This window comes from Equus caballus, chromosome 27 (assembly GCF_041296265.1).
Source record: "Equus caballus isolate H_3958 breed thoroughbred chromosome 27, TB-T2T, whole genome shotgun sequence".
Lineage (NCBI taxonomy): Eukaryota > Metazoa > Chordata > Mammalia > Perissodactyla > Equidae > Equus > Equus caballus.
The window spans coordinates 32,683,358-32,705,445 of record NC_091710.1 but is presented as its reverse complement, the minus strand read 5'-3'; the positions used below and the strand labels follow the sequence as shown (position 1 = coordinate 32,705,445).

At 35.1% G+C, this 22,088-nt stretch overlaps 1 protein-coding gene across 1 annotated transcript in view; it reads left to right on the top strand.

Annotated features, from left to right (window-relative positions):
* The window catches only part of TNKS (tankyrase), a 202,047-nt gene that overhangs the window by 109,667 nt on the left and 70,292 nt on the right, over positions 1-22,088 (top strand). Inside the window, exons 4-5 of the mRNA XM_001495978.7 lie at positions 2,665-2,701; positions 3,456-3,531. Of these exons, the coding sequence (XP_001496028.3) occupies positions 2,665-2,701; positions 3,456-3,531 (113 nt within the window). The remainder of the gene's footprint in view (positions 1-2,664; positions 2,702-3,455; positions 3,532-22,088) is intronic.

Here is a 22,088-nt window from a genome sequence, read left to right as displayed (position 1 = left end):
GCTTATTCATGAGGGAATAATATTTTTGTACAAATGTGCCTTTTGGAGGCACAATAAGCAGGCTCTACTTGACGAGATGTTTGTGTAGGGAGACTGATCGCAACTTGGAAGACCCCAGATCCTTTGCGGTTTCACTCCCTAGCTTATTGGAGTCGTGTTTCACTGTCACTTAGACTTCGGTAGTAGCTACTTCCAGTTACCACCTGTAATGTGTTTTTACTGTATATCAGGGAATTTGTAGTTATTCCAAGATATAAACTATGTCAGAATTCTTTGTCCCATCTTCCCCCTGCCTTGGGCCACTTTTCTCCCCAACCAAAGTTCACTGGAGTGGAGTATGGAAATATTTTATATAATCACAAAACTTACAGATCTCTAAATATGCGTGGCACTCCCCTTGTTAAATATTTCAATATTTCCTCAATTGCTTTCAAAATAAAGTTCAAACTTCTTAGAGAGCCATTCATGATCTTTCTGTTTCTTCTCGGCCTCCTTCTTACCCATTCTCCTGCAGATGTTCTTTGCTTCAGATTTGCAGAGCCACCATTGCCTTTCTCAGTTCTCTTACTTTGGTGGTTTCCTTCTCCCCACCCTTCTTCACCTGAGGATCACCTGTCCTTCTTCAAAATTCTGGACAAGTTTCCCCTCCTTCAGGAAACCTTCCTTGAACCACAATTACCCTGCCTCTTATTAATTCCACTTAGACTAGTCTTTAAGGTCTTTATAGCATTTCATAAGATTATTTTCATAGTCTACTATAAGCATTTGTTTACTTGTCTGTCTTGTTTAATAGACTAATATTCCTTGATTTCAGATACAGTGTCTTTTTTTGGTATAGAATCTGGCATATAGGTCTTTCCAATAAGTGTTTGTTGACTGACTGACTGACTTTTATAGAAAATTCCATGCTTTGGTTTACTTTCCTCTTGATTCTTAAGGCATTTGAGAATATGGGTTATACCATTTTTCTCACAAGGAGCTTTTTAAATTGAGTCACTAACTTCCATATTGCCAGCTAAAATTTTTAATAAAGGTAAATCTTTGGCTTTGGGAAGGCAAGAAACCTTATTGGCCAGAGGATATAATAACATGAATCTTAAACTGTCAATCAATTAAAGAATCTGGAATACAATGTATGGGAAATTGGAGAGACCAACTCTTATGATCATGAATCATGCATTGTAGTTTATCTGTGTATATTATTGAACCTGTGACTTTTTGTGTATATAAAATTCCATTAGAAGAGAATAGATATTTAACAACTTTTTTCTTATTTGGTAATAACAGTTTACAGTTTCTAGATTTTAATGTAATCTTAATCCAAGAAGCAAGACAAAGTTTAAGCTAAAAGAATATTTGCTAATGATGGGTTATAGAATTTTTAATGTGTGCTTGGTGGTGCCGAGGTGTCTTCATAGTATTTGCATCAATATTCTGCATTCTGTAGCAGAACAGAAACAAACTGCCAAGAAATCCATATTTACAAATGATAGCATTTTTAAAAATAATTTAATCTTATTTCTTAGAATTATAACACTTCTACTTAATCTAAACTTGTATTTCTTCTTATATGTATACTTAATATTTTCTTTTACATAATTATTTGCTTAGGCATTTTGTATAATTATTTCTTTAGTGATGTAGCAAACTGAGTCATCATATTATAGCTGAATCATAGTCCTGGCTGTTCTTTTCATTTGTTGAATGAATGAACAAATGCTATATTATTAAAATTCCTTGTCCTTCAGTTAAGCTTGCAAAGGAAATTTGTTAGTTAGATCTTGAGTACCCTAAGAAATTTGTATTGAAGGTTTTAAATTATATGCCTATTTTCAGTCTGATATATTAAAAAACAGAATGGAGAAAAATTATCCACATCTCCATAGTTGGCTATCTGCTCATTCTCAGAGACCCCAGCCTCCTTTTTAAAATATTTTTAAGATTTATTATTAGTTAAAATTTGGTATTGAATTTGTATAGAGTGTGAGGATTGCAGCACATTGGAATATTATTGTCATTTAAGAATGTGTTCACTGTTTGGGTTTTTGGAGCGCTGCCTTCAAGAGGGTTCATCGCATTTGGTACGTAGTTCACGTATTTCTAGTCTACAGACCTACCCTATCAAGGCAAAGGCTTCATGATCCTGGTATTTTTTTTCTACTGCTATAACTCAGCAATGGTAATTAATTTTTTTTTAAAAAAAACTTTCCATGTCATTTCAAATAAAACTGAGTTTTTTTCAAGACTAGTAATTTGTACCTTTAAAGAGCCGCATTATTTTGCTTTTGTCTCAGAATGTATTATGCTTCACAAGTATACTGTGACAGCCTGAATAGGAAAGGGGGGAGGGGGCATTGTCTTCAGCTGGCATGCTGTTATCAGAGGGAATGTGTTTCTGGACACGAGATTTAGCATTCATTGGTTGTCTGAAGAAAGCTATTTCATCTGAGGATTGGACAAGAAGCTGCGTCAATTTGCTGCCCGTCTCCAAGGCACTGGTGATGCTGCCTTCACAAGCTGGCTAACGTCACGGCTCCATCACCCAGCGGGGTGTGGACTCTCTTTTTCTGTTCTTCTCTGTTTAATTCTCTGTTTGCTGCCTACTGCATTTCTTAATCTGTCTTCTGCCAAATGCTAACAGCATGATATTTTGCAATCATCTAGGTGAATACAAGAAAGACGAACTCCTAGAAGCTGCTAGGTAAGTGATTCCATTCATTTTAAGTGAATATAATGCATTTAAGGGAGAGAAGGGGGAGGGCAGGTGGAGGACTGTAAAAATTATAACATGTTATTGTCTTGCTTGGATTTTATGCAATAATTTGGCTAAGACTTTACACTAAATCTTTGTATATTTTATTTTGCATGATTAGTGTATTAAATGAGACTCTTGCAATACGGTGATGATTATAAGGTTAATTTTATTTGGAACATTTCTTAAGATAACTGCAAACCTTAGTTGCCCAGCTTTTCGAATGGTATTCTTGGAGTATTTAAATACCTCTATCTTCATTTTTCTCTGAAAATTTTTCTAGCAAAGCTTGAATGAGGGGCATAAAGTAAATGTTAAAATTCTCATCCATTTTCTTTTGTTCTTGGTCATTTATAATTTAATTGATTAGCTTTTTACAGCATTTTCTATGTATTTTTAACTCCAGTGTTTATCACTTAAGAGAATAAAGTTTGTTTGTAATTAAGAAGGTGACTTTATGCAGATAAATAAAAACAAATAAAAATGTAGAAAGCTACATTATCTTAAGATGTACCACTATATGATGATTACAGGAATTAATTAGGAATATATTAATTGAATTGAATTTAGCAAAAATGATTCAGAACCATATAAAAGAAATCAAAGCAAACTCACATTATTTTCCACTCTCGTGAAAAATATCCATAAATATTCATAGGAAGCTGTATAATTTTATAGGAATTGACTTACTCTCTTTTTATAGGAGTGGTAATGAAGAAAAACTAATGGCTTTACTGACTCCTCTAAATGTGAATTGCCATGCAAGTGATGGGCGAAAGGTAAGTTATTTAAAATGTAATGTCCCCCTTCTGTAATTTCTTTTTGCTTTATGTTTAAAATTTTTGAAGTTGGCATATATATGTATATACATACACACACATATATATGGCTGTATTTTTACTGGCATCTTTTCACAGTAAAATGAAATGCTGCTGTATCTGTTATTGGCAGTTGTGATATATTCATAGAGCTGGTGAAGCATGAATCTTCAGTCTTTTCTTTTAAATGTCAGACGCTGAAAGTTGTTTGTTAAAAGGAACTGCAGCTTTGTCAGTGATTAAAATTATAACAACATATATTATTTTCTGTGAATGCGAATGGAAATTGGAAATATTTGTTTACGTCCTATTTACTCACCTTGTTGGGATATTTGCAGTTTGGATTTCTTATTTGGTAGAGGAAGATTTGTTTGCTACATACCGTCACTTTTTCCATTTAATGCTGAGAAAATGTTGCTAACGGTTTTTTTAGATCTATATAACAGCCTGCTTTTTGTTTATTATTTTTTTATTGGCTAAGTTTTTATCATGGTATGTTGAAAGAAAATAGATTAAAGCAGAGAGAAATATTCCGCATTAATATACAGTTGTCATAAATGTAAGGTAAAATATAAAATATACAGCTGGCATCTTCATTATCTCCTTTGTATTCTTGCTGAATGTAGTCTGAAGTGTAACCCTTTACAGCCTTTGGTAACTGACTGCAAAGTTTTGCAGTGATTACCTAATAGATATTGAAAAACAAAGCACTCTCTTCTGTAGTCTTTTTAAAAACAAGTTAATTTTTTGATGTTCAAGAATGGCTTTTATATTTGGTTTCAAAATGCATTTAAAGTTAACACTACAAATATTGAAGAAAATCATCTTGTGCCTAATATTTAAAGAATGAATTCCTTTGAAATTATTTATAGTGAAAATATGCTATGGAAAATACCAGGACGGCTGGTATGTTCCCCTTAGAAATAATGAACTATTTTGCTTTTAAAAATTATTTTTCTGTGAGAGTGATAATTTTATAGATCCAAATTATTCCATTTTCCTTAGCTGCCTTCACACTTTTTTTGCATTTTAATGAAACTCATATATTAGTGGCAAAGAATTGAATCCCTCAGACTATATGTTGTTATTGTAGATGGCTCGTATGTCATTTCACATGGCCTAATGAGTGTTCAGTTTCTCTGGATAAATTTAGGGAGAGACTTCTACTTTTCTGGAAGGTTAAATTATGTGTATATCAAGCTATAAATTAACAAGGATTTACTCAGTACTATTAATGACTTTTGGGAGATATTTTTAAATGATAACTGCTTGTTTTTCCTTCAATTTTGAAGTTCTTTTGGGGATTTTAACATTTCTGAGTTACTTTGAGCTCCGAATTTTGTTTGGATCCTCTCAGTAGATAAAGTGACTTTTATCACCGGGCAGAAAAGGGCCTTCTTATCCATGGTAAGTGCAGCTATATCTTTGGACAGAGCTCTTTTAGGGCCCAGCCTACTTCAGTTTCCCATGACCATTTTAATATTACAGAACTTATGTGAGATTACTCTAGCAGGAGTCAATTTCCATCCCAGCCTTTCTCCCATCCTTACCCTTATACTTTGACAGCCCTGTTTCTAGTTCAGTAAATCATAATAATTAAGGAGCGTGAGCACTGATAATTAACAAATTACCTCTTGTCCCTGCCTCACCCTCTACATAAATATATAGAACTCCTTTATTTTTCTTTTTGCCCAAAGTAGGATGCACTTGCCTCATTCCTTTAGCTGGAACCAGTGTATTTCTCATCTAGATTCCTATGTTCCTTCTCTGTATTACTCTATGGCATTTACCACAAAGTTTTTGAATTGTAGTTATTCATACATGTCTTTTTCTCCTACTCATCTGTTGGCTCTCTTTTGTGTTTTGCACATGAGCCACCCTGGGACTCTGCATGTAGTAGAAGCTTAGCATATGAATATACTCCCTGAGAAACATCATTTTATTCTGAGTGGAAAAATCATCCATAGTCTTTGCCATTTAGAAAATTAACTCAGAAGTATCTGAATGGGATTTTATACTTTGTTATTATATCTTATTATTAGAATTATTTTATTAATTTATTTTTGAGTAGTTATACCATGAGGGAGAATTATATATGTAAAGGTGTAGAATATTTTTAAGAACACGTCTCAAATATTATACTGAAAGATTCATAACATAATTTAAATAATGCAAAATTATAGAAAACGTGCTCCTATACTTTTTTAGATTATTACTTTTCTCAGATAGAAAAAGAGAATTAGACTTAAGCATTTATTAGGTTTTGGTATTATGCATAAACATAAAAATCATTCAAAATTGTCCATCAGTATGCAAAATGCAAGTAAAATGTCATAATTAAAATTGAATAATGTTCATATTTAGATATTACCCTTGTTTATGGCACAGAGTAATTCTTATTAAATGTACCAGTTGCAGTAAAGCCACAAAGCAGTACATATTCTGGGTGCTAATGGAGGTGGGGATAAAATTCCTTAGTTATGACAGTATCTTTTCTTTTCTTGCTGTTGATGTCAAGAAAATGCGTAAGCAAATCTAGCTGCTAAATTACAGATCTGTCTTGTATATTTAGTAATTTTTCATGCTATTTGCATGTGTTTATTTTGAATTAGGAAGTCAAATTGTATATTAACAAGAGGATAAAGGTACTTTACCTATATATAGTAAGTTAGTCAGGTATATAAAGTTTTATTTCTTGGATTTGCATTTTAGAAAACAGTGCTGAATCAAATTCATTTTTAGAGGGTTTCCAAAGACTATATTAATGCTTGACTGAGTCCTTGCCTATCTCTGTTTTTACTATGATTCCTGGTTTGTAAATTTACAAAGCCGATGGAAATGTCAATTTTGTAATGTTTTTAGAAAAGAAATGTTCCTTATACATTAACTAGTAGGTGGAGAATGTGCCTAGATATATGTGGGGGTTTTAGACTTCAGCATTCCTTTTTATTGTAATACGTGGGATTATAAAATGACAGTGTAAATTTTAAATAGTCTCTTAATTCTGTTCCGTGACCTGATGATTATCTAATTAGTTAATATGTGAGTGGTTAATATTTTTATTTCCCACAGACAATTTTTTTTTAACCTGTAGAATTCTTTAGAATAGTAAAGTATCAGTAAGGTTTTAAGTAGTGTCTCTTGTAATATTATGCTTTTATTTTACATGTAAATCAAAGTGGATCTTGGCTACTCTAGAAATTTCTAGTTGTTGTTTTCCCTAAACAGCAAAGGCAGAAAATTTTTTTGTGGTGTTTTGTTCTAAAATGCTACTTTCATACAATTATATACACATTCTATTGATGGCCACTAGAAACATAGGGGCATCAATGTAATTTATTTTTCTCCTATCTCCTGCCCGTTATTATTAGGCATAACATTCCACAGTTCCTTATTTTGAATTGTTGTGAAGTGCAACCAGATCCTTAAAACAGGTTTTTCCCTTTCTAGAATTCTTTATTCCTATACTTTCAAACTTAGATTTATTGTCCTTTATTCTCCCTTTACAGTATTTTCTATCAAGACCAGACATTTTATTAGCAATTGTCCAAATATCCTTACCTTCTTTGATATGTAAATTTAAGGTGGTGGTAGTCTCATGTTTTTCAGTATTAATTTTCAGAAAGATACCTTTTTGCAATAAATGAAAATAAATATTTGAATACATCTCAAATTATTCCAACACTCAACCCTCCTCAGAGTTTTTGTTTTTGTTTCTCTCATGTTATTTCCTTTTCCTAGCTGCCTTTATCCCCTTCCAGAATAAATATCCTAAATTTATCCCTTCCTCATAACAAGGAATAAGTTGGAGTTGGGCATTACTGTACATATTCCTGAATAGGAATAATATGTATCTTTCCATGCATGTACTGTGTCATTATTGCTGATTGTATGTCACCAAATATTGAAAGTAGCTAATACTTGGTTGGTACTTTATTTTTATAAAGTATTCAGTGTAATTTCTAGTATTTCAGGTTTCTTTCTGCTCCTTTCATTCATCCAGCCAACACTCAATACTTGACATGTATAGATCACTGTGCTAAGTGTCATGAGAGATAAATATGTATTTAATGATATTTGTTCATGAGGAGCTCAGAAATTGATAGAATGATTAAGACATTATCCAGTACATTGAAGCTAATGCTCTAAAAAATGTATGATTCCTTCTGCTGTGATACAGTTGTAAAGTGTAGATTTAAGGTGGGTTTTTTTCTGGCCCTTTTATTTTTAAAGCACTAGTATTTAGACATGAATGCTCTTCTGTAAGAAAGCACAAATTTAGATGAATAGGCAGTTGGAGGAGCATGATTTAGATTCAGAAAGATTAACTGAAGCGTTTCTTTAAATGTCATATTTCTACTGTGTAAATGTTTGCTTCCGTAAAATAGTTAATAATGAATAAGACTCTGGAAATAGAGAAAAGTAAAGTGTTTAAAAACTATTTTTAAATAGAGATCAATCAGAAATAAAGTAGAATTTAGTACCATCCCTGGAAGACACCATAAAAAATTGGGATTTAGATGAAAGGGCAAATAGGCTCTGAAGTCACACAGATTGGCTTCTCCTCTCTGCTCTTCCACTTTTTAAGTGTGAGACTATGGCGCTACAGTTTTCAGTATATTCATTTGTAGAAGGAGATAATCATACCCATTTCACAAGGCATTTGAGAGGATTAAGTGAAATAATATGATAAATGTTTACGGTTTGTAGCACATAGTAGAACCTCAGTAAATTAGATCCCTACTCTTCCAATACATTTTTTGAGGCTTTTGAATGTATTTAGAATGGATGCATACATACTTTTGAGTACGCCAACATTCCCCACCTCTCTGCTTAAATTGTATTTATTATCCAAGCTCAGTCCCAGGTGGTATTTGGATAAACTGTAGGTTACCAGGTAATCTACAAGACGTATAATTGATTTAATTCTTTTGGAGCTTGGTCTTTGCCCCCTCCCTACCCAACATCACATTTAATAAATAAATTTGTTTATATGAGCAGCTTATGAATTCAGAGTGTGTTCTTGAGGTATATCAACCCATTTTTAAGAACATATTGTAAAAAAATTATCTGGCTGAAAATAATGCCACAGTAGTCATTTGAATTCCATAAAGCATATCCAGTGAAGCACAAAGAATATATAAGATTAGTGCAATTTCTTTTGTATTTATATTAAACTTTAAGGTTATATACATTTGTCATATTGTAATATAGAATTTCTCAGTATTCTTGGTTAACTGCTCCCTCTCTCAGTGTAAGTAAGTCCTCATTAAATACTGTGTTTGACCAGGATTTTAACAATCCTTATGTGGTAGATTGTTGCTTTGAAGACCCTTCAATGAACCATGCCTCTCATTTTTTATGCCCTTGTCTAGTCCCTTCCCATACTGACTCTGAGCTAAGCCTGGGACTGCTTTGATTAATAAAGTGGAAGTGATACTATGCCAGTTCCAGCATTAGCCCCTGAATTGGCCCGGCAGCTGCTAGTTTCTTGCTTTTGGAATGTGCTGTCTTGGAACCTAGCTACCATGCCATGAGGCAGCCCAAGCAGCCATGTGGAGAGGTCCATGTAGAGAACTGAGGCTTCTAGCCAAAGACCCAGGTGATCTCAGTTAAGCTTCTAAATGAGTATGACCATCCAGGCATCTCAGACATTCTAGCCTTTGCTGAGCTCCCACTCCAGCCTCCAGGTGACATCACCCATCCCAGCACCCTGGCTCATACGACAGAGAGCAGAAGAGCCTCCAGGTAACTCACCATTGTGTGGGTGGTTTGTTATCTAGTAATAGATAACTGAAATACCACTACTATAAGAAAATCTAATTTAATGCTTATTAGCTATTGGGTAAGAAAGATTACATCTTTTCTCAGATGGATTACTGAATATGGTTCTTGCATAGCTGCTTGGAATAATAAGTGAAGATTTTAAAATAAATCCCCAGATAGATTTATTTCTCTAGCTATGTTTAATTATTTTGAATTTATATCTTAGAATATAAGATTTTTTCCCCCTAAGAATGCAAAAAAATAATTCCATGTGCATCTTTTGGGGTCATGGTATTGTGTGAAAAAGCAGGAACTTGAAGCTAGAAGACCCAGTTTTAAGTTAAAATTATGACTAGCTGTGTGATCATGGCAAGTTTTATTATATCTCTGAGTTCTCAATTTTTTAGCCTAAAAAATGAAGAGTATGGGCCACGTGAGCTCTGAAATACCTTTCAACTCTAACATTTTAAGACTGTAATGTATTTTGTTATTTACTTTTCATCACTGTTAGTAGTGATTGCCAGTAATCCAGACTTGGATTATGTAAAAGTCTGTAGAGTCACGCTGCATAAAACACTTGTGGTATCTGGAATAAAGTTCATATGGATCCTCTTTTCCCTTTAAGAAAGTGTTGGCATTACTTGAGGACACATGCCGGCTCCCTGTGGTCTTGATTGGCCTTTATCATCCTCTTTTGTTCTTACCAAAACTTGGTAGATAAAAGGTCACACCATTTTTTAATTTCCAACTTTTATGGATCCTAGCTCAGATGTTACTTGGGATTACAAGAAGGTCAAAATGCAGTAAGTCTGCATTCGGGAACTCTTCACATACTCTAGGTTTAATTATATGTCTAATCAAACCACTTCTTTAAAGTGCATCTTGCTGAGCAATGCGTGTGTTATTGTCATGCAGGAATCCCTTCGAGCAAGTTTTCTTGCCTGCTTATGTTGGGATATATTGTGTAAAATCCTTATGCTCGTGTATATTCATTTTGTAACAATAAGGGCTTGAAAATGTCTTTTTTATTTTTCATTCGGGAATCTCTTCTACTAAAACAGTCTCTATTTTGTCAAGTATGACATTTCTGCTGGTGAGAGTAATTAGTACCCATGCCAACTGTGCTCTGTTTCTCTCTTTGAGAAAATAATTTTTAGTGGAGAGGGACCTGTGCTAAAAAGCAGGTGGTAAAACTTAAGAGTTCCTTTTGGCTCCGCTTGGCCGCCCTCCTCCTAACTTTGGTTTGTCTATACTCATATCCAGTAGGCACAAGTGTCCTGCAGTCTGCAACCTTAGGATCATTGAGGGATAGAAAAGGAGTGAGTACTAAAGCATTTTGTTGTGAGTATGGTTCATTATTATAATTTGATTTAGAAGCCAAATTACAAGAGTGACGCTTCAGTATATCCATTAAAATGGTGAGAATCTAAGTTTAAAGTGCTTTTTCTGTCTCTACTGGTAAACCAGACTGTGTAGGGCAGGGTGCGTTACAGCTGCAGCAGTAGCTTGAACAACATCCATCTGACAGAGTGGCAGGAGAGGATCAGGAAGAAACACAAAAGGAGCTTCAGTGGCATTGCAGGTGTCCTAGCTCTTCAGCTGAGTGCGATGCTGGGTCGTGGGATTTACATATTTCTATGTATCAATTATTACATAGCCCTATAATGGTTATGATTTCATTATGATCTCTTTGGCTTAATGATCTCTTTGGCTTCAACTGTTCAGTTTATATAAGTTGACAGTAGAGGATTCGCAGAAAGTTCTTAAATCCTTTTAGTAAAGGGTGAACTTTAGTGTGTAAAAAGGCTTCCTTAGGTACAAAAAGAAATCTGATTTCAGAAACTCTTCTCACCTGATGAGAAGGTGCAAACAGTGAAGAGTTAATTGTGGATTTGAGAACTTTGGAATTATCTATAGCTTTGAGTTAGCATTGTTAGAAACAGTTGTTTGGCCACAATATGAAATCAATATAAACTATTAATTTCTCAATTCATTGTGTACCAGTTACGTGGTGTCTTAGTTAGCTCCGGCTGCCATACCATGGACTGGATGGTCTAAACAAGAGAAACTAGTTTCTCACAATTCTGCAGGCTGGCAAGTCCAAGATTAAGGTGCTACTGAGATCAGTCTCTGATGAGGGGCTCTCTTCCTGGCTTGCGGAGGGCTGCTTTCTTGCTGAGAAAGGAAGCGTGCTCTTGGGTGTCTCTTCTCTATAAGGGCGCTAATCCCATCATGAAGGCCCCACCTTCAAAACCTCATCTAACCTTAGCTACCTCCTGAAGGTCCTGTCTCCAAATAGCATCACATCGAGGGTTAGGGCTTCAACATCTGAGTTATGGGGAGAGGGGGACACAAACATTCAGTCTATAACATCTGGTTATTTTTGTATCACTTTTTTTTTTTTAAACAAGTATAATTGCTCAGGAAGCTTACTTCCCTCCCCCCACCATGCATATTCATCCATTCACTCACTTGCTCAATTAAATTAGAATTATAAAAGGGAGTTTCTAAAAGTATCAAGAATCTTCATAATATTCTTTTTAAAAGAAGATTGCTTTCAGGGGCCGCCCCGTGGCCAAATGGTTAAGTTCGTGCGCTCCACTTCGGCGGCCCAAGGTTTCGCCGGTTCGAATCCTGGGCACGGACATGGCACTACTCATCAAGCCATGCTGAGGTGGCGTCCCACATGCCACAACTAGAAGGACTCACAACTAAAAATACGCAACTATGTACCAGGGAGCTTTGGGGAGAAAAAGGCAAAATAAAATCTTAAAAAAAAAAAGATTGTTTTCAGTGACTAATAAAAAAACATCTTTCTCTACGAAGACTGGCATCAGTAGTAGAACTTTAAAAACACTGTATCATGCATAATTACTTGAAATTGCATATTTGGGTAGCCAAGTTAGTAAATTTGGAAAAAATGTTCCCTATTTTGCTTTTAATTTTTTAATAGTAGAATGATAATACCCTACTCTGAATACCCTAAAAATGCCCATTAAGTAATCTGCTAGTTTCAAGGAGGGTCAGTACCTGTTGGAACTGGGGAAAGGGGGCTGTGGGCAGGAAACAGCTAGAGATCTCTGCTCCTGGCTCCTTTGGCTGCCGAATTCACATATGCAAACTCAGAAACAACACAGACTTTATTACTGAGGGAACTTTGAGGTGCCATCGTATCTCCCAAGTCCTAGAGCTCTTAACCACATTAAAATCAGCGAACAGAATTCTCATTCTCCCAGTTTACACAGTTAAAATGACCATCTAATGATCTAAGGGGGGATGATTTCCTCATAAATAATCTTTCAATACCCATTGGTGTAGCTTGTTTCCTGTTTTAAGAACAAGTCATCTATCTGTTGAATGTTAGTGAGAATCTTTGATGTTTAAATTTGAAAAACTAAGATTGGAAATATTAATTATAAAAAGGAATTCATGTGAGGTTTGGGTAGAGTGAAAACTTTTCTCCTTAAAAGTATGAAACATCAGGTTACTATCACACCAAGAAACCTGGTTTCCATAAAGTCTGCCAGCTGTTTCTCGGTAAGCAATGCAAAAATGCAAAGTTCATGTTGCACCTTCTGAGAAGCCAAGCATTCTTTTCTTCTTTTCCTCATACAAACCCTGTGAGAGGATGCTTCAAACTCATTTTCATGCATACATTTTAATTCTTCTGCTGATTCTGAGGCTGGCAAAGAGAAAAACAAATTTCTGGCTATTGAAGAATCCCCTTGGAGTTTCCACAATGATAATGTTAAGTTAAAATTGAGTTAAGTTGGCATTCAGAGCTTTATTCTCAAAAAGATTACCCTATGGATTTCCTATTCCTCCTGTCTATTTCCTTTCCTCTATCCTTCTCTTACCAATACATACACTTAAAGTAAAGATAGTCCTTTGTATTCTCACTTTAAAAATTAATTTTTACTATAGGGCAGTTGAGGTACAAAAACTTTATTTTATAAATTCTACAAGTTTTTTTTTTTTGAGGAAGATTAGCCCTAAGCTAACTGCTGCCAATCCTCCTCTTTTTGCTTTTTGCTGAGGAAGACTGGCCCTGAGCTAACATTTGTGCCCGTCTTCCTCTACTTTATATGTGAGATGCCTGCCACAGCATGGCATGCCAAGCTGTGCCATGTCCGTACCCAGGATCCAAACCGGCGAACCCTGGGCTGCCAAAGCGGAACGTGTGAACTTAACCGCTGCACCACCGGGCTGGCCCCTCTACAAGTTTTTAAATGCCTTAGGTTTCTTCCTAAAAATGACTACGTATGCTACCTTAGAGAGGGAAGAACACCCTCTCTAAGACTGTGAAATATCAGTCACTATATACCTCTGTTCTTGTAGTCTATCTGGAACTCGTAGCATCTTATTTAGAACAGGACTTAAATAGCAGCTAGTCCGCCCTCCCAGTGCAGTGCTGGAACCTTCACCCTGATAACTCGGACATGTCGTCATCTGGCTCTGCTTGAATACATTTTTAAAAAATGAGAGCTCACTGGTTTGGACCAGACCATATCTGCAGTTAGTGCTGAATTTAGGGTTTCTTGCTTTAAGGAAGTATATTGACCAGCCAGAGGGTGACTGGGAAGGAAGTCAGGAAATTATTCTGGAAGAAGCAGTTGAGGCAACTGGAGGGGTTTAGTTCAAGAAGAGACCAAATGACTATCTGTTAGAGATGCATAGAAAAGTCCTGCACTAGGAAAGAGGCAGATAAATTATCTTCTCCAGTTTCAATATTCTGTTATTCTGCCTTGTCCTCCAAAACTTATTATTTTAGACAACTTCTATTGTTAAGAAGTCCTGCATTTCTGGGGTGCTCATCCAATGGTATGGTCACACTCTCATTGTTGATAGGGTTTGGTACGTGGTGTCCTGTGGATCCCAGTGCTGAGGTAGTCAGAACTACCAGAGCAGTCCCTGCTCCCCTCAAGTCACTCTCCCTGCCACTCCGCCACCCTAGTCATTTCTGAGCATCCTCTCCGGAACCCGAGGGCCCAGCCAGAGGTGAAGAAGGAAGGCACAATGAGAGTTCTGAAGTCAGACTATGTGGGTGTGATCTCCGACTCTGCTATTAACTTATTGCCTTGATCCCCCTGCTCTTCAGTTTCCCCATTTGTTGTATGGGGAGAATAATAGTTTCTAGCTCTGGTAGTTGTTGTATAAAATAAATAAGTTAATACATATAGTATACTTTGAACAGTGCTTGGTATATAGAAAGTACCCAGTAGCTTTTAGCTATTATTTTCAATAAAATGCTTTCTATTTTCAAAATGTTTTTATATCTTCCATTTCATTTAGCCTTAAAATAACTCTGTGAGGAAACTAGTCCTATAGTCACCTAACTACCCCCATTACAGAGATTGTGACTTAAAAACATTAATATGTTAAATGCTCTTAGGTTGTGGAGTACTATCATGTCTATTAATGAAAAGTAATAGCCTGGATGTAGTCCACTGTGACAAGACTGTATCTGTGTTGGTGCGTTTAGCTCTAAGCACTGTACTTTAGAGAACCATTGACCAAGAGGCCCAGGACCGGAGGAGAAGACTCATACTGGGAAAGAAAACATCATTATAAGAGGATCTGGTAATGTGTATTCTGTAGAAGAGACAAGTTAAAGGAGGCACGGTTTTTGAGAAAGGTGTAAATAAAATATTTTTTAAATTTATTTCTACTTTGGCTCATCAATTTTCATTCTCCAGACAGTTTCTCTTTTAAATTCTCTTTATAATAGAAGTTGAGAAACTTCAAGGAGGCTGTCTTATCTTCATTATGGTCCTACTTAAAATATCCTTTCAAAAGACGGACGTCAGAGATGAGATATATTTATTTCCATGGACTCTTGCCCATATCGATTCTCTAGCTTTTAATTTGTTTGGATTCTGATTTAAGTATCACTGTCTCAAAGAACTTCTTAACTATACCTAGCAAGCAGATTAATCATATTGCTGTGCCTGAAAGAACTTTAATAAGCTCTGATTATGTGGTTATTATATTTTCCTGGGAATTTTGTATTAATGGCTGATATAGTATTTTTTTTAGAAGGGAAGCAAAACACTGATCAAGCTTAACCAAGTGATAAGTTTGAATGAGATGTGTATTGTTAAGATAGAGCAGGGATGGAACAACCTAAGTGTCTATTTATGGGTGATGGGTGAATAATTACGGTATAGCTACATAATGGAAAGACTATGCAAAGAATAAGGTAGACCTATATGTACTAATATTTTAATAGACAAAAAGAAAATTGCAAAAGAATATAATATGGTCCATTTCTGTGACAAAAACAGCAACAGAAAGAACTCAAGAGAAAAACACACATTCATATACATAGAAAGTATCTAAATAATACTTATGCTACTATTTAAAGAGTGGTTACCTTTGGTAAAGGGGTTTGCTGGACTAGAGGGAGAAATGGAGAGAACATTTTACTTTATATTATTTTAGAGGGGAATGTATTATGTTTATAATTTAAAAGAGAATTCTCTTGAGGAGGGAATAGTGGGTAAATGTTAAGTAATTGTTAATTGAGACCAGTTAAATACATATACATTGTACCTCATTTTTGAAATCAGATCTGAAAAAGCATGTTTTTACATGTCCAAAAAAGTAGAAATGAGTGTTGGAATTTTTAAGTTTAATGATTTTGTGTTTGTTTATAAAAAGATGGCAGGAACTTAAGAATATTGCAAAGATGATATCTGGGATTCAGGAGTTCAGAGAGGTAGTACTTAACAAAACTGTTGGTACGTTGACCAGTCTTGTCACTCAGAGTAGACTATTCAGACATAATATGTCACCTCATGTGATACTATGTGAAATGAATTGTATCTATGAAATATTCTTGCCGAAAAAGTTTCATTTGAAGGAGGAAAATTAACTTCTAATTTACATGAAATACAGAATATATAGGCACAGGTTAAATAATCATATGAGAAAGAGAACAAATAACAAGATTTCTTCAACAAGTCAGTATTGTGAAAAAAGAAGAAAAGGAGGGATGAAAACAGTTGTAGACATAGGGAGACTTAATTAAAGGCACAATAACCAAATGTATGGATCCTGATGCCCAGCAAACCAACTTTAAAAAGTTTTTGAGACAATTGGGAAGTTTGAATACTGACATGGACATTAGATTATACCAAAGATTTACCACTCTTTTGTCACATGTAATAACAGCAGTGGGATTTTAAAAGAAAATGCCCATAATTATTAGAGGCACTTACAGGAGTATGTGGGGTGAGATGTTACAGTGTCTTGAATTTTGCTTCAGAAGCCAGCGTAACAAAGTCTTAATAATTAATGTTTGTTGAATCTGGGTGATTAGTACCTGAGTGCTGAAAAGATCTAAAGTTTTGTCTTTTGAAACTATTTTGTAATTGTAACTGTAGAGCAAGAGTCTCAAGGACGGATTCAAATAGTATGTTATATTATTGAATATATTGTATGTTCCATTATAGTATGGAACTGAGAAAGACTACACTTAAGTCTTTTGAAGAAATGAATTGTTGGATGGAAAGAGAAGTATCTTTTGTCATCTCTTGAGCCAACTCTTAATAGAATTCTTTTCCTAATTTGATAAAGTAATGTCTTGCCTTATTCAGAATGTATATGTGCACTTGGCCATGGGTACATGGACATTCAAGTGCACACACACACACACAGTTTTCTGACTTGGACAGCTCCAGAAACCAAAACACTCATTCAGCATGAAGTCTGGCTAGAGTAGGGTGATCAGCTATCCCTGTTTGCCTGGGATGAGTGGATTTCCTGGGTGCAGGAAAGTCCTGGGCAAACCAGGATAAGTTGGTCATCCTAGTCTTGAAAATCCCACAAAATTTTATCTAGGTCAAACTGGACTTTCATCTTAAAGAAAACCAAAATACACCATACATCATGAGGTTAGGCAGCTCTCTGATGACTTACACCATGGCTTCACAGTTGTGGTTTTGTTCTTTCTTAGGGAGTACAGCAAACATCACACAGGCCTTTGTTGAAATGTAGGTGTAACTCTTTCACACAAATTTAAAGTCAGATTCACCCAGCTGGATTATTCGTGCTGTCTGTTCCCTTTTAGTAATGTAAATCAAAAGCTGACAATAACTTTCATTTTGTTTAATATCCTACCATATATGAGGTACTCTGTTCAGCCTTCAAAACATAAAATTAAGATATGTTCTCCATTCTCAATGAGCTCATGGTGAATTAGAGGAGACAGACAAATAAATATTATTTTGTGACAAGTGTTAAGTAAAAGATTGTGGCAGATAGTTTTAGGACCAGTCTTAAGCAATATTTTCTGTATTTTTATTGCAAAAAAAATGTTCAAAGAGAGAACAAGAGGAAAGGAGATAATTATTTGGAGTATTGGATTTTTGGAATCTCATTTTAAAGTCTTGTTCAAGGAATCCCCCTAAGCTCGTACTTTATAAAAATAGCATAATAATAATAGTCTTAAGAAATTAAGAATTAGTTTTTATACTATTTTATGCTTCCTAAAAGATTGGGATATTCTGTCTATATGACAATTGGTAACTTCAGAATCTTTCTCAGCACTATCAGATCAAGGAACCATTTCCCCTGTACCTAGCAGTCATTTGTGAACAATGTTTTGTGTTAAAATGTAAATGCTAAAATTCCCTTAGGATTGAATATGTAATAATACATTTAAATCTTGAGACATTGTTATCATGGTTTCTTTGCTCAATGGAAAAAAAATGATCTAGAAATCAAATTTTTATATTCTGGGTACATAATAATATATAGGTCTTCCAAAGCTAATGCATTGTGTATCTATAAGATTTTTTATTTTGGTATTTCATCCTCAGTAATATTTTTTTCCATTGTTCTTTGGATTTGTTAAGAAGTCATGTGTGAAATTAAATTTAAGTGGGAAAGTATTTGTTACTGGGAGGCCTTTAAGTTTTTCAGAAGATATTTCACTTATTAGTATAGTTTAATTCCCAGTGGTTTCAGCTAATTAATAATTATGGCACTTGAGCTATGTGGAGTGAACCAAGGGGAGCAGAGTAAAAGATGAGGTCAGCAAGTTGGGTGTATTCAGAGAGATCGCTTGTGGCCTTCTAGATCATTATAAAGACTAGCTTTTACTTAGAGTGAGGTAAAGAGCCACTGGAAGATTGTAAGCAGAGGACTGGTATCTCTAACTTATTTTAGTAGGATCGCTCTGCTGCTATGTGCCTAGACTCTAATTGGATTATGCTAGAAGTAAGGAGGCTGAATAGAAAGCTGATGGTATTACCCAGTGGAGAGAGGATGGTGGCTTAGACCAGGGTGATGCCAGTACATGTGGTAAGAAGTAATTGGATTCTGGAGTTAGAGCCAATAGAAATAGTCTGATGCAGTGAGCAGAGTGTGTGAGAGAAAGATAGCAATCAAGAAAGACTTTCAAAGTGTTTGACATGAGTTGCCGTTAATAGCAATAGGAAATTCCGCAGAGTAGGTTTTCGGAGGAAAACTAGGAGCTCAGTTTTGGACATGATGCACATGAGATGTCTCGTATATCCATATGATGATGTCAAGTAGGAAGTTAGCTTATGAGAGTCTGGAGTTTAGCAAAGAAGACTGAGCTGGAGATATAACTGGGGAGTTGTCAGTGCTTGAATGTTATTTAAAGCTGCAAGAGTGCATGAGATCACCAAAGGAATGAGTATAGCTAATGAAGAAAAGAGGTCTAAGGACACAGTCCTGGAGCATTCCCATGTTAAGAAAAGGAGGAGCAACTGGGAAAGAAGACTGAAGAGTGACAGTGAGCTAGGTACCTAGGTGCCCTGGATACCAAGGGGGAAAACATTTCAAGAAGGAAGATGTGATCGGCTATGTTAAATAATGCTGATAGGTAAAGTAAGAAGAGGACTGATAAGTGACCAATAAGAAGCAACTTCTTATTGGTGCGTAAGATACTTCATAAGGTAATAATAAGTAATAATCACCGTCTGTTGAGCTTTTTCTATGTGATACTGTATTAGGTGCTTTATAGAGTTATCTTTAATCTATAAAATAGTCTTGTATGTTAGGAATTCTCATTTTAACGGATATTGGAAGCCAAGGCTCAGAGACATTAAGAAAATAGTCCAAAGCCACATACCTTGTAAATTTTACAAAGCAAGAATACAAACCCAAGACTTAAAAGCCTTTACTCATTTCCTTATATTATGCTGCCTGGACTTAGTGTTAATGTTGTGTCCACAGTTTTATAATAGAGTTGTCAATTGTCACTGTTTTAGGTATGCATGTATGTGTAGGATAAGTTAAAGCCGTCTTAAATGCTTTGCACTATGCTGCAAGTCTATATCATAAAAGACAAAGATAGATTTATATGTTTGTTTTTTCTTATGGCCTGATTTCAAACAGAAAATTTTTAATTAGAGGATTTCTTTAAGTAAGGATTATTTTTTCTGTAAACATTTTACAATGTGAAAATATTAGTAATAACATTTCCCTTACAGCAGAATAATACATAGATTTTTAGAGTTTTTGTGTTTGCAGTTGTTTAATACTTTATCGTTCTATGTGTTTGACTTTTTAAATATTCTCAACAAAAATATCTGTTTTAAAAGTAAATCTGAGGTATATAACCAGGCACTGATTTCTGTCCTGTGTATAATGTTGTCTTAAATGCTTGATTCCTGTGTTTACTAGTTTACAGCCACCATGAAATTATCAAGTAACATGTTTGAGTATTTTACAAATGGATCTGCTTTATTTTTTTCAAAACCCAAATTACACTCTGTTAATTATCCTAGCATTTAGCAAATTACTTTTATCATTGCTTTGCCATTTGGCAATTGAAGTGTAAAGTTGGCACGATGTGGTAACTATTCACTAAATTTAGTCCTAGACCACATGATTTTAATTGCTTTGCATCAGAAGATAGCATTTGGTGTATAATGTTTAGTTGTAAATTTTTTTCTAGAGGAAAAATCTCTGGGCTCTTAGTAGTGTAAGCTTGTTTAAATCATCCGCTGTTCTCAATTTGTACTTTTTCTTTTTGCTTTCTACCATTTCCTCAGATTTATTGCATGCATTTTACAAAGTTTTTATGTGCCTTCTAGTGATACTATTCAGTTTGCATAATTAGCATCCACATGAAAATGACTCCTTGGAAAGTCTCATCTAGATTGTTCTGCACTCACTCTCCCTGTGAATTCATCCACTCTCCTAGCTCAGCTACCTCTGCTTAGATGCCGCTGCCATTTGCTAAGTGATGTTGTCATTGTCTCTGCTGGATTAGTCCTGTCTTTTATTCAGGTCTTCCTGTCATCAGGTTTGCCCTCCCTCTCTACTTTATTCTCTGTAGAATAGCTAGAGTGATCTTTCCGCTTCAAGTCCTTCCGGGCTTCCCCAGTGTTCTTTAGAGTCTCCTCCAATCTCATGCTCTCCGCCTAGCCACTGAAATTTTGTTGTTCCTCAACTATACCATGTCCACTGGGTATTGATATGTGCTCTGGTCCCACTTAACAAAGCTTAAAAGCAAGCTTTGAAAGCAACTAATGTCTATATAATTGGAGTCATCCCCAAAGGAGAGAATGGTGGGAGAGAGGGCAGAAAAAATATTTGAAGAAATAATAGCTGAAAGTTTTCCAAATTTGGTGAAAACTGTAAACAACACATCCAAGAAGTTCAGCAAGCCCCAAGCATACACACAAAAGTTGAAACTATACCAAGGTACATCACAAGCAAATTGCTTAAAGCCAGTGATAAAGAGAGAATATTAAAGTATCCGAGGAGAACCACATGTACAAAGGAACAAAGATAAGGATGTTGGCAGACGTCTAGCCTGAAACAATGCAAGCCAGAAGATAGTGAAGCAACGTCGTCAAAATGTTGAAGTAAAGGGAACACAAGTCCTGAAAATAACTTGATATTCTGTGGAGGTATTATTTGCAATAACCTTTGATGTGTATCAGAAAGCAGAAACTTGGATGGGCACGTTGTTTGATGATACAAAAATTTTAATGATCTATTTTTATATGACATTTTCCATTTTATAAGTGTTTATATGTGGGAAAAAACTTTATTTTCACACATTTTTGAGATAGCTAGGATAGTTGATTTTATCTCTATTTTACATGTGAAGAAGCTGAAATACATAGGTAACGTGACTTTTTCAAACTCATCATCAAGTTTCCTGACTTCCTATTCAGGACTCTTCTAATCTGCTTGGTCTCCTCCTTATTCCTGTGTATTGCTCAGAATATTTCCTAAACTTGGAGACTGTCAGAATATGTAAAAATGTATGGAGTGCCTTGAAAGCAGTAATAGGTAATACAGTATTTAGTAATTCTTTTGTATCTTGACATTTGGAGTATGTAAAGAAAATAAATTGAAATCTTATTAAATCTCAAAGCCCAAATAGAAGACAGGAAAAATGAGAGTGCATTAAAGTATATTAGACCCTGTGTGAAAAGCTGTTATAGTAGTTAACTTTAAGTAAATGAGCAAAGGTGGAAAAATTGCTATGGTTGCAGAGAAGCTTGTAATTAAAATAGTTATTTCTGATTTTTTAAAAAAAGGTGAGAAGTTTGATTATTTTAATTACCATATTAAATTTGACCAAAGAGCCTTTTAATAACTTAGTTGAAATTAAAATGTGGCAGAAATTAGTTGGGAAGAAACTGTATTTTCTCTTGTATTTGTACTGCATATGTAGTGCATAGAATAGAAGAGTTAAATACTATCTTGGCATATGTCATTGTATCCAGTGTAGGAAATTAGTTTTGACTCATTGCTAGCAG